The sequence below is a fragment of the Pungitius pungitius genome, chromosome 19 (assembly GCF_949316345.1).
Source record: "Pungitius pungitius chromosome 19, fPunPun2.1, whole genome shotgun sequence".
NCBI classification, from domain to species: Eukaryota; Metazoa; Chordata; class Actinopteri; order Perciformes; family Gasterosteidae; genus Pungitius; species Pungitius pungitius.
In genome coordinates, this window is record NC_084918.1 from 10,349,176 (window position 1) to 10,362,532 (window position 13,357).

The following is a 13,357-nucleotide window of genomic DNA, read 5'->3' on the forward strand; positions in this document are numbered from 1 at the left end:
TACTTATTATAAATAATATATTATGCTTGTATTTAACTCACACTGAACACACCTTTAGATTAATCCCAGAATAACAACATTGATCATGAAGTTAAAGTTTGTAGTTCTGGACCAAAGAACAGAATAAATATTCAGATTGGAGTTTGTGCTGCAGAATAATAAACAGGACCCAATCAGATGCAACTTGGAGGAAGATCAGCACCTCCCTGCTTCCAGTAAGCGCATCATGCCTCACTGGCAGAAAACTCCCCCCTGACCTCACGCCTCAACAATTCGGCATTATTAAAAGTGTTCTGCCTGTTGAACACACCGGGGTAAGAGGCAGATCAGTGCGGCACCTGGTTGTGACTGATACGAGGTCGCCAATGAGTCACAGCAGGGATCCTTGAAGAAAGGTCACCTTGTTGAACCGGCTCATGATGCGTTCAGGTCACAGCCTCAAAGCTGGGAAAGGCCCATTACACAAGCCACTTTGGTTTGTTCGTTTTTCGTTGTGTTACCTTGCTGGTTAGAACCAATTCAATGAGCCGAAACCTGAACATCCGGTTCTGTGGCCTGATGCTTAGCCGGCCGAGGTGCCTTTTGGCTCTGAACATTCCTTAACCCTTACGTCACCCAAGTCCCTGCTGACGTAGCCACGACTTATTGAGGCTGTCCATGGAATGTGACACGCTGAGTCCAGAGTGCTGCTTTAGTGGGGAAAGATTCCTGCTGTACAGGACACACACACACACACACACACACACACACAACAATAACCCCAGGCCATAGGTATTTATGCGCGGTTAGAGCAAGCGCACTTTTTTCGAAAATGTGACGCTTTGATGTGAACCATTTGAGTGTCGTCATTATTATTTTCCACACAGACTGGATGTGCTTTCGGGCACATTCCTCTTCCTCCTCCTCCTTTTAGAGTTAAGACGTGCTCCACTAATGGTGGCCCGGTCAGCCTGATGATCCACAAACACACCTGGCGGCGCAAACACTACCACCACTACCCTGACAGCTTAATACATCTAACATCTTAGTGGCACATAACACACATTCATACCGGCTGCTTATAACAGCGCGGGTCGGAAAGCATTCGACACACACACTTTTGTCGAGGCCTCCATCATCAGAGTAGATCACCAGCTCAGAAGAGGAGAGGTCCGAGGGACGCGTCCCATTCCTTTTGTTTCGAGGCACTGATCAGTCAAGCTGGCAGCGGACGAGACGAAGGGCTTGTCGGAGGAGGGAGAGGCCGAGGGCGGAGGAGAAGGGAGAGGAGCGGGCTCCCCGGGGCCCCGCGGCAGGACGGTGCGCGTGGAGCTGGAGTGGGAGATCCCCATGTCGGTGACACTGCCCGTGCTGGTGGAGCCAGACCCGGCGCACCAACCGTTCCCCTTCCTGGACACGACACTGGCCGACCTCGGCATCCAAGAGTGAGTCTGCGCTCAGGGCGAGGGGGACGGGGGTGGTCTTAGAAAGTAAGTGCATGTTTAATAACGTCTGTGTGCATGTGTGTGTGCGTATGCGCGCGCCCAGGTCAGATGTGAAGGAGAGGGTGGTGTGGGTGGACACCAAGAAGACCCAGGTCAAGAGCAGAGCGGGGAAGCTGAAGGAGAAAGAGATCACCGTCCTGGAGGTGCGTCCTAGGCCCGAGGCGGCGCGGTGTGTCCGCGCGGCAGCGTTAACACCGCCTGGTTTCTCCCCCCGTAGGTGAGGGTGAAAGCCCAGAAGCCCGGAGACCAGGCGCTGCAGGAGGTGCTGTACAGCACTGAGGCCCACACAGACCGCTCCTTCTGCCGCACGGGGATGGACATCTTGCCCTGGAAGCACACGTGCGCAGGTCCGTCCGGAAGTAGTTCTACAGTAGCTAAGTATCATGTATGACGCACGTATGTGGCCGTTATTGTCTGCTGTGAGGGGGGGGGGTTGGATGAGAGTTCCAGGTACGATGGATTTATTCCTGCATGTGCGTTACGTTTAGCAGGGGGTCCTTGCTTCAAACACACGCTTTTCCAAATAGGGGCAGGAAGAAGAGTAGAAAAGTCTCTGGACTAAGAGGCGACGGATGAACAGAGTGACCTCTGAGACTGAAATGAGATCACTGTAAACATTACATCAGCGTCCAGAGGAAGCTTTGCACCTACATGCTGTGGGCAACTTGTGAAACTCTTATTCGGCTTGCGTAATAGAAATACTTTGTAGGGAAGGCTGGTTGCTAGGGGACAGGGTGAGCTTGGGAGGAAGGCTGAAGCCTGCAAATGAAACTGATAATAAACACACACCTGGTTGCATCTTCTCAGTTGTGGGGTTGAATGTGCGCCCTTAATCCCTTTCATCATTTCCACAGACGGAAACATCTGTGTGGTTGAAGTGTGTACTTAAAAAAAAAAAGCCCTCTGTGTCCCCAGGGGAGCCGGGCCAGATGCCGGTTCAGAGGACCATGGCCTTGGACACGGAAAACCAGCAGCCAGACTGCCCTTAAACAAACACAAACACACACACACACACACACACAAGTCTGCATTTATTGAGTGTCCTTAGTTCCGCTTTCATTGGCCGCGCAGCAGAACATGCCAACATCATGTTCAATTTGGTAACTTTAGTAAAAATGTCAGACACTATTTTTTTTTTTTTAATAGTGCCAAGCAGATATGGTTACTGCTGCATTTAGCCCCAGGCAGCGCTGCTACAAGCACTATCATTACGGTGGGTGACGTTTTCGCTCAGTGTGTCAGTGACCTCTGGGGGGCAGGAGGTGGAGGTGGAGCTGCTGTGCTTTAGGAGGCAGCAGATGCATCTCTGCGTGAGGTGGGACACTAGGAGAAAAGTTCAGTCCTCAGACTGAAGTCCAGCGTTACATTTACCAGGGGATCATTGCTTCAAACACACATAGCAAAGTCAGAAGCATTTCCAAACAGCGGCAGAAAGGAGAGTAGAAATGAATACCAGCTTTTAGGAATAACAGGGGTACCAAATACATTGAGAACGCAGGATGGTAAACCACAACCGTTTGGAACAATAAAACCAGCATTGAACAAGCAATAAATTAAAAGTGAAAACTCAGAAGAATTATTGTCAAATTTAATAACTAAGATTGGTGGAAGTCCTGTATTCAAATCATTTTGGGGAGATGTAAAAAATGCCCTTCCCTTTTCCACCTATGGTATAAAAAAATGTATTGTTTTATCTGGCTTTCACCCGAGAGTGGAAGGATGTGTGTGGGCTACGAGGCGGACACGACCGCACCAAGTTTGGCCTGCTGCTCTACAGGAAGTGAGGTCACGGCTGCTTGGAAGTTTGCGGAGTGCTGCAGGGCAAATTCTTTCATCAGCATGACCAAAATATGCTGCGTCTCTGTGGAGGAGAAGTATAATAATAATGGGTTTAAGGATGGCAGCAAAACATTGAAGCAATCTTAAGAAATCAAGGCGTGGAAAATGCTGCCCCATCTCAGAGGGGTTTTCACCTTTATCGACATCCTTTGAGCCGAGGACGTGGCTGGAAGCCGCAACAATGGGCTTCATCAGGTTCACAACCTGAGGGGACCAAAAAGACGCCGTGTTCAAGAGAAGAATACACACATCGTCTGATAAGAAATCTCAAGTCGGGAGTGTCGTTGATCCATATAAAAGTGATTGCTCTTGTTAAACGTTTGCCCCTGCTCTCATCTAAATGTCTGATCAAGTGAGTTGAAATACGCTGTATGCCTTAATATTGTGATGCAGTAATACTTTATAAAAACATGCAACAAACATTTGCCTGATTGCGATTTATATAATGCATATTGGGGTCATTCCAAACCTTTAAAAAGCTGAATGTAACACACCTGCATCACTATTATTATGCCTGATAATCCCATTCAAATAAAATGGCCGATACGGTTTTCACAGAAGCGACGCTCATTTAGTACAACTGCATCTAACTTGTAACTAGCTAGGACGCCCCATGGAGACAAATGACAGCCATTGTGTGTGTAGTACCATATCTGGGCTGTGTGTGTAGAGCATAGTCAGGCAGCTGAACACCGTCTTGTTCTCCTCCAAGTCCTCTTTGAGGGGCAGATGAGCCACCAGGGCGGGAAGGACCTGTCAGAGAGAGTTGGCCATCAATTTGTACCGTCGGCAGACATCACTCTGGGTGGCTGAAACGTCTCGTCGGGAGGGGGTGAGAGCCGCAGACCTACCTGCTCAAGAGGGACGGCCTCCACGTTGGTCAGGATCATCCTGCAGAGGGCGGCACACAGGTTGTCAATAACCCGGAGGTTGGACTCTCTGGTCAGCATGTTGGAAAACACTGAGAGCATCATGGGATAGTCCCTGTAGTACGCTTCACTAAGGAACTCCTTCATTGGTGTTTGACTCGATGAAAGTATGAAAGACAACCCACATGCACACTCCCAGAAACACAAGTAAGAAGGATACGACACGCCAATGGGTCCGGCGGCTTGGGCCAGACACCCCAGGCCGAACACGCTGTTGTTGCGAACCTCAGAATCGCTGTCCCTCACTCCGGCTACCAGCACAGGAAGCAGCCGCTTAGACAGCTTGCTCGCCACTTTTTGGCCCCCAGAAACACTCACAAGCGCCTGGAGGATCTCTCCGATCGTACCCACGGAGAAGGACCGGTCGGCCACCGTGCACGAGGATTTCTTTTGAAGAAGAAGATCATTTAGTGTGGGATTACATGATGTCACTATAGATTCAAAGAGGCCACACGAATAGAAGGATTGATTTCGAAAGGACTCAAGTCCTTATGTTGTGATCATTTGGAGCAAATAATGCTTCTGTTGAACTCCAGAACTTGTCATTGGGTAAAAACTCACAGCTTTGCTCAGGATGAGAGGCAGCACGTCATTGAGGAAAGGGGCAAAACGGTCAGCAGGCACACAGGAGGCCACGAGAGGAATTCCTTCTCCGGCATACTCCTGGAGCATTGCATCGTACTCCGCCTGGTCAGGGAGCACGGCAACAAAAAGCACACTCAGCAAATGCACAGCGGTGTGGCCGGGAAAATTGCTTTTGGTTAAAAAGGTAGTATTGTGGGATTCTATATTTATGTCTCAATACATTGAAATTAAATTGTGCAAATTAATTTATTTGGGAGGGTTTACATTTTAAAATGACGGGAGGAAAATTGATGGGGTTGCATTAATAGGAATAAACCAGTTAGTATTCATCATGATATACAAAGTATTTGGATATGCGAATATGTGTATATGTGCAGAGGCCAGCCAACCTGCTGCCCTTCATCGTCAGTTTCATCACTATCACCGCCCTGACAAGCAGTCTGAAAAAAATGAATATGAAGTTATTTTTGAGGTTCAGTAAGCTTGACCAAATAAAGCCATCTCCCCCTCCTCATCATCATCATTGACCCCTTTTCTCACCGCTTGCTTGAGCACATCGCGGATGACATTGCTGATCTCCTTAAGGCGAGAGGGGTCTTTGAAAGCCTCCTCTTTGCAGGACTTCATGACATTGTTCATATTCTCCAGGATGCCCATCACAACCTGGCGCTCGGGCTCTCTCCGCACGGCTTCCACGAAGCAAGGAAGCACCACATCCAGCAATTTATGCAATGCTGGGGAGAGACACAAGATGTACAGGAATGATGAGGAATTCAGTTCCAGCGGTTTGACCGTCGGTCAGCTTCTACCTTAACCATGGCAACGGTGTATATTCAAACAGTTTTTGTATGCTGGATTTCCGGTACCCTGGTGGTTTGCCTCAGTGGGATTCTCCTGCCAGACTTTATGCTGAGCTTGACAGAACTGGCTCATGGCTCCAAATGCTGCCCTGCGGACGTCCTCATGGGGAAACTATGGACACACACACACACACACACAGAGAGACAGAGAGAGAGATACTTTCGGCGTGAGAAGAGAGAACAGGCACCTGCCATTCAGAAGTGTTAAACAATTCCATATTATGATCACAATCATGCATGCTACACACAAACCTCAAAGAGTGCTTTATAGCACATTACACGCAGAAGGATGATCGGAATACTTACATCTCTCAACTTGTAGACTTCCTGGAAGCTAGACTCCAGGAAGGGCTGGAAGGCGACACTGTCCAGGGAAATGAAATACACACAATGAAATACGTACACACGACAAACCTGCATCAAGCTCATCAAACGTACCTTCTAAAATATGAAACTAGGAACAATCTATTTAATAACACTACTTGCTAATTAACTGTGCAGGTATAATTCAGAGTTAAATAATGTTTTAAGAATGCCGAATAGAACTTCTGTTACCCAGTGCTGAAGGCAATCTCTCCAAGAGCATCACAGGCATCCTCCTTCTCATCGATGTAGGAGTTTTCTACAATATACCTGAAGATGGTCAGATATAAGACAAAGGCAAATCAGCCTTTTGTTCACATGTAGTAAATATACATGCACTTTTATAGACGTGTTTATGTGTGTGGCCCCTAACCCCGAAGCATCGTGGATATCTATCGCGGGCTCATCGTCCAGAAGTTGGTCGTTGTCGGGGTCGCTGTCGTCGTCATCCTCGTCCAGCAGGACAAAGGTCTTGTCCTCCTCAACGTGTGCCTAAAGGGAGGACAAAGAAACAGGGAATGCTTTGTGATTATGTATTTTGTGATTAGTCTACATGCTTCAGAGTGGTATGTGTGCTTTATACCGTAATGCCCTCGCTGGACCTGAGAGCGAGTAGCATGACTGTTGTAATGGCAGTGAGGTGAGGAGTGAGGCAGTCCGGGCTGACTGTGGACACAGCAGAGTACAGACTGTACCTGACAGAGGGGAGACACACACAAGTTAAGGGTACAGGATTTATGCTATTTCCAATAACATTTTCTTTTCGTCTGAATCATAAGAATAATTTGTATATTAAAGTATATACTTAGGGATTTTTATCACTTTTTTAAAGTGTTTTTTTGGGGGACTAATGGCATTGAACCATACATACATTTTAAATATGTATTATGAATGAGACCATTAAAAAGAATAGTTTAAAAACCAACATAACAGATACATGCTCCCTCCTGTGGCTCAGAGGGGTACTGCAGCTACAAATGTTAGATACGTACGTGCAGCGTCTCAGGTCAGGGTCGTCGATGGTGTCGGTGAGGTTGAGGCCCAGCTTAACACACTCGGCAGCGAGAGGACCGAAAACATTGTTGCCGACAGTACGGGCCAGCGTGGCGAGAGTACCTTACAGGAACAGCACAAGAGGATCAACAATCATCACCGCCATTCCTTCCATGGTGAGCCTGAGGTTTGACTACCTCATGATAGACAAACCAACCTAATGGTTTATTCCTCTGGGGGGAGATGTTTGAATACCACGATATTTTGTTCTAAATATACAGACATCATGAACTGCAAACACCTGTGTTTTACCTACCCAGGGACTGAGTTTGCAGAGACCTCATTTCCTCTGTGGTGGCAGTAAGGAAGCCCTTAAGGCTTTCAATAACTGGAAGGAAATAGGGGACTAACAGCTCATGGGCAGCAGTGGCTGAAAAGACAGATTTTACAATGAGACAGGTTACTTCCAAGTGGGAACTCTTTTATTCCATCAAGAAATTATTTGGCTTAATCTTCTTCTTACATATCAATCTAATGGACAGATTCTTACCTATGGCACCTATGGCAGACACAGCAAGCTCTTTTATCTTTAGGTTTTCAGCATTGTTGAGAGCGGACAACATGGTGTCCATCAGGGTGGGCAGGTAGGGCTCAATATCTGCTCCTGTTAGGGAAAAAGAGGAGAGAAAGCATGAAGATCCGGTATCGAAGCATTTAGACGACAAAAGCTTTGGTGGAACCTTTTCAATACCAAATCAAAAAATTTTTGGATAATATTTAGTTTAGTATTAATTATGTCAGGAAAGTTAATGTATGTTTGTGTCATACATACGGTGTGTATACACCATTTTTCTGCTTACCAAGGTTCTCCATGAAGTTCTCTAGTGCATAAAAAGCCTTAGTGACATGGCCAACCTTGGCCTGGTTCAAGGATGAAAGGTAGCCCAACAGCAAAGGCATCAACTCGGCACAGTACTGGCTTACTTCAGGCTGGAAACAATAGGTGGAAAAAAAAGAAGTCTAAAATACTATACTCGCGTTTTGATACATAAATACATTCCCACAAGTTCAAACTGTAAAAAAAAAAGTAATATAAACACAACAATAAAAATGCAAGTAACATTGTACATTTTGTGGTGTCTACTCACCTGTAAATGTTCGGAGAACTGTCCCAGGGCAAAAAGGCCTGCACTGCGCACCACCTGGTTACTGTCAGAAAGACTCTGGCACACTGTCTGCAGTACTGATGACAGCATCCTAACACAGATACAAGCAAAAGTAGGAAGAATTTGAGTAATTTGTCATTTGTCTGCCAACAGATGGAAAAAGTGTGTGTATATATATATATATATATATATATATATATATATATATGGGAACTTTTCAGAAGTCAGCCATACTTGGTGCGGATGTGGTCCGCACATCCTTCAGCTAGCACAGCGAGACACATGAGACCCCCTTTCCTCTCATAGGGGTTTTCACTGGCAAGGGAGGCCAGGGTGAGGGGCATCTTCAAACATAAGACACCGCAAAATACATCGTCAAGAAGCAGTGACCTGAGTCAAAGGCTCATATGCAATACATGGTGATTTAAATGCACAATGCGGCATTGATAATTCTACAAGATCCAAACTAAGGAAATCAAAAACGAAAACGACCCTTCACGTTATACATCTGTTATTGTTTACACAGACTTACCAATTGTTCAAACAGTTTTTCTGGGGGCATATGGAGAGCCATGGTGTCAATAATCTGGAATAACAACAATAACAATTTATTAACTTCCATTTTTCTTGCAACTCAGACGTTGATCTGCTCTAGCTGTTGCCAAGTACATTTTCTTACACAACAGAAGGCATTGCATATGAACAGAACTTCTCCCAACCTGAGCAGCACAGTGTTTGGGATTGTCATTGTCGGTGCCATCTCCGCTGTCATCCTCTGCATCCTCTGGGTCTTGCTCACCAGGGCGGGGAGCGGCATTTAGCACAGGGAAGATGGACTGCAGGACAGGGTTCAGTAGCTTCTGCTTCAGCACTGTCTACACAGTATTGAAAATGATTTTATTATCATATAACTGAGCCAAACACTTTTTTGTGGTTAGAGTTGGACACTCATTTATTATATTAGTTGATGGGGAGATTACCTTGCTCTTCACCTTGATAAGAAAGGCAATACAAGAAAGCGCTTTCACCCGCAGAGAGTCACTCAGTGTGGTGTCACTACCCACCTGACACAAGCAATGATATTGAATAAAAGTTACTTTAAATCTCAGCACTTAAAATAAATATTTGTTCTGAAGGTTTTAATCAAATTCATAATAAAACAGGGGAGAGGAAAGACATTAAATTCCCACCTCCAAGCAGAAGCGGACAACGGCGGCAGCATGAGGGACAATGATGGACATCTCAGTATCCATGAGCTCATTTAACACCTCCATGGCCTCGCCAGCTTGGCCCTGTGCAGACAGACAAATCCAATAATTTGACACATCATATTAATCTCTTCCCTAAATATACTTAATTGACAACTATTTGTTAAATGTATTCCAATTTACCTGATCTGCCTTGATGAGGTGCTGTAGAGCGACAATCAGACTTGGGATGATAGAGCGCATCTGGTTCTGTAGAGCAGAAAAATGTCACTTAGTCATCAAAAGGTTTGTAAATATATCCCATCCGTAACAGTTTAATTGTCTATATACTATTTGAAAATTGTTGTGCCACATGTCCAACAACTGTAACAGTAACACTGTATCAATTGCTCACACTCTCTTCTTTTCCAGTGTATGCAGTAATAGCTGTGAGGGTGAGGATGCAGTAGTACAGGGCCGTTGGGTTGTTGTAGTCCTGCAGCACAGTACTAAACAGCTGTAGCAGCTGGCAGTAGTGAGGCTTGAAAGGCTCCGGATTGGCATCCATCACCTTATTCAGCAGCAGGAGGCCAACCTGGGAATCCATGGGAAACCATACCATTGATTATCAGAGGCTGTTATTGACAAAATAATACTAATATATATATAAGATATAACTGGGCATTAATGTATTGAAACAGCGCTAAATAAATGTTTATTCAAAAATATAAAATAAGACGATATCCATAGGTGGAACCGAGAGTCCCGTACCTGTCTGTCACGAGGGTTGCTGCTTTTGGTGGCTTGATTGAGTAGCTGCAGTAGGGCGGGCCAACGGTCCGGTGTCTCATGTTTAATCATCACTGCGCATAGCTGGGAGAGCGAGTGCTGCACTGTGTGCCTGCAAAATACATATGAATAGACAAATGCATTTAATGCTCATTCAATTATATTTTATATGCGCATGGCTAAATATGGCCATCCATGTCAGTGTCATTTTAATGTCACAAAATCCAGGCCAGACATGTAACAATATTATTGTAGTAACTGATTTGCTTACTCGGTTTCCTGCATGAAGACCTGCAGCACTACAGCCTTTAGGCTGCATTAAGAAAGACAAACATCACAATTACAACTAGAACTATGGGAAGGATAGAGCATTTTTTAATGACAATAAAATGGAGCAAACCTCTCTCTATCTTCAGGGCAAATCTTCTTCCAGTGTTTCTTCACTCTCAATCTCAGCATCACAGCTGCTGACTGACGAATCTAAGGGGTGACATGAGGAAAGGATTTGATCTTATATCAACGAAAGCACCCATGGAAAAGAGCTGACAACAACCCCTCTGTGCATTGCACAAATTTATCCTGGAAATGATGCTAATCCCACTGGATAAAACAGCATTCTCTCGCTCCTCTGCCCCCACTCCCACACAAACAATACCTGGGGGTTTTGGCTGCCACTCATGACAGCACACAGGGCTGGTATGATGGCTGGGTCTTTGAAAGCCTGTTTCAGCTGGGCAGTGGCCTAAAAAGGGGGACAAAAGAGGTCAGACTGAGAACGGCTGCCACAAATAGCTGTGACGTTGTCACAGGGCACCAATACATTGTACAAGATGCAGCCTAGTCAGCCTCAAGCAGTCTTTAGCTTCCCTTTGATGAGTAAGGTTAAACTGAACCAACTTAACATACTCAAGTTCCACCACGTTAGACGACAGGGGTTGAGAATGTCATGAACAGTTTGACAGTTAACGTTAGCTAGCCGTTTGTTTAACCGCTGCTGGGCTGGGACAACTAGCATGACTTAATGACCGTTAGCAAACCGTTAGTTATCACACTGGTCGTCTGGGTCATGTTTATTTAGTCTTTAACGTTAACGCTAAATTAAAAAAAAGTCGTGTGTGTCGTTACCTGCTGAATGACAGCATTGTCTGGCTCTGTCAGCTGCAAGAGAATCTTCTCAAGTTCCTCTGCCATCTTGACAGCTGGTCGTTACAACTTTCCGTTAACCGGTTTGTGGCCGTTAACCGTTAAATGAAGTCTCTAGTGGAGCGGATAAGATGAACGAGGTGCCTAGCGGTGTGCCGAGCACGTTATGGCTGTCAGATAACGTTACGTAGACGGATCCTCGGTGGGGCGGTCTGAGTAACAGCTAATTACCGCTGCGTCGTGTCGTGACAACCCGCCTCTCTATTTCTATTTCAAAACTTGAAGCGGTTTGAAGTTATCAAGCCGCGTGGCGGGTGCAACGGCTTCGTACTCCGCAAGGGGGATTCAGCTGGCAGGAACGCGGGACCAAACCGGCCATGAGTTCCATGTGAGTTGAGTTAAAGGAACCAGCAGGCGATGGCCGTGCGTCGCGTGTGATTAAAGACAGCGCCCCCTGCTGGACAGGAGGGCGCTGTGCGAAATGGAGGATTTTGGACGATTTTGGACTAGGTCAATGTTTCCCCTAACATTAAATGAATGATATTTATGTCTCCACATTTACAATTCCTCTACATGCTCTCTCTCTGTATCGCAGACACACACACACACACACAACACAAACAGACACAAGAGCGCACACAAGTAAGCACACTCCCACCAGAGGACAAAGAGACACATGTGCCAGTAAACCACCTGAAAAGCAGACAACGATATGTGTGTTTTTGATCAATGTGGATCTCGATAAATGGACCAGACCTTTCTGAATTCAGATATGAAGAGACACTGGCATGTTCTTCCAGAAGCTGCACACTTTGTGGATAATTGTCATGAAAGAAGTGTTCCCTGTTTAGTTCAAATAATTGTTCATTTTTTATATTGACTGCTGTCATTAAAATTAACACATGAACACAATGATTCTTGAGTCTCTTTGAGTCTTTGTGCCTTCCCCACCCCCATAATAAACTAAAGCTGAAAATACAGCTAGATAACAGGCTAGATTGTTGGGCTATGAGGAAAACTCTTTCATTGTTTGTTCACCCGAGAACAATTGTTTTTCATCTGTAAAAAAAATTCAAATGATATATATATATTACTTTTTTATGCACAAAATTGTGTTGTAATCAAGTATTTTGCTTTAGTGGTTTTACTTCTTTTAGATTGGTAACGAACTGGAGAGTAGCTTTTCCACCACTGAAATATCAAAGCACACAGTACAATAACTGATTAAACTACTGAGATGGATTCCATGAAAAGAGCTTTGGGGTCGCAGTTGTGAGGAGGTGGTCACTTAAGAGATAATTTGCACACATTTCAGACAACAAAAGAAATAGTGGTGGTCTCGCACTTCACGCCCATAACGCCCATGCAGCTACTGAACACACACACACACACACACACAAGGTCAGTGACTAATCATGTGACTTTAGCACCACAAGATGCCAAATCCAGCTAGAAACGCCTGTCGTCACTGGCACTATCACTGTTACAATTGAATTACAGAAGGGAAAGAAAATATTCAGAGGTTTATGTCATAGCAAAACTAAAGATTTGCAAGCAAACTGTAACTAACATAATAGTGCTGAAATGTTTATAATCTGGCTTGTACACCTTTTACTGTGGCAGAACCTCTCAAGGATACACATGCAAAATACAGTCTAGAATGCCTGGTCATCAAAGGCCAATCTCTCGCACATACCAATGCTCCATTCACCCGAACCCCCAGACACGCCTACACCATCAACCCCCCTCCTGTATGTTGTTGCACTGAGGAACACACCCTGCCCAGGCAGAGATCACGAGAAATGCAAATTTGCAATTAGGCTCACTGCTCACACATCAATTCATCACTAATTGAGTGATCGCCGCGTCAATGCAACGGGGAGGGGGGCGCACAAACAACAACCTGGATGGGAACGCGCCTCTAATCTGCTTCATCTTTGTGAAAAGGATTGCAAATGGGGGTTAAAGCAGTTCACATCAACATGTCCAACCTGTTGTACAGATTGAAGGGGTGGGGGA

At 45.4% G+C, this 13,357-nt stretch overlaps 2 protein-coding genes across 2 annotated transcripts; one reads left to right on the forward strand and one right to left on the reverse strand.

Annotated features, from left to right (window-relative positions):
- The first annotated feature begins 56 nt into the window (after positions 1–56).
- On the forward strand, positions 57–2,506 carry si:ch211-196f5.2 (uncharacterized protein LOC556372 homolog). The gene is made up of 4 exons (XM_037455534.2): positions 57–1,424; positions 1,528–1,627; positions 1,702–1,831; positions 2,400–2,506. Exons 1-4 carry the CDS (start codon positions 1,330–1,332, stop codon positions 2,471–2,473), a joined length of 399 nt encoding a protein of 132 aa, XP_037311431.1. The 5' UTR covers positions 57–1,329; the 3' UTR covers positions 2,474–2,506.
- On the reverse strand, positions 2,503–11,736 carry ipo4 (importin 4). Its single transcript, XM_037455523.2, has 30 exons — positions 11,321–11,736; positions 10,851–10,937; positions 10,596–10,675; positions 10,467–10,508; positions 10,178–10,307; positions 9,822–10,001; positions 9,611–9,676; positions 9,410–9,511; positions 9,200–9,283; positions 8,939–9,094; positions 8,752–8,805; positions 8,454–8,563; positions 8,202–8,310; positions 7,914–8,043; positions 7,604–7,717; positions 7,370–7,483; positions 7,053–7,176; positions 6,644–6,755; positions 6,434–6,552; positions 6,253–6,330; positions 6,004–6,061; positions 5,704–5,809; positions 5,378–5,571; positions 5,227–5,277; positions 4,814–4,939; positions 4,413–4,639; positions 4,175–4,307; positions 3,972–4,076; positions 3,458–3,527; positions 2,503–3,345 (listed from the first exon to the last, which is right to left on the reverse strand). Exons 1-30 carry the CDS (start codon positions 11,384–11,386, stop codon positions 3,215–3,217), a joined length of 3,258 nt encoding a protein of 1,085 aa, XP_037311420.1. The 5' UTR covers positions 11,387–11,736; the 3' UTR covers positions 2,503–3,214.
- Positions 11,737–13,357: the final 1,621 nt, after the last annotated feature.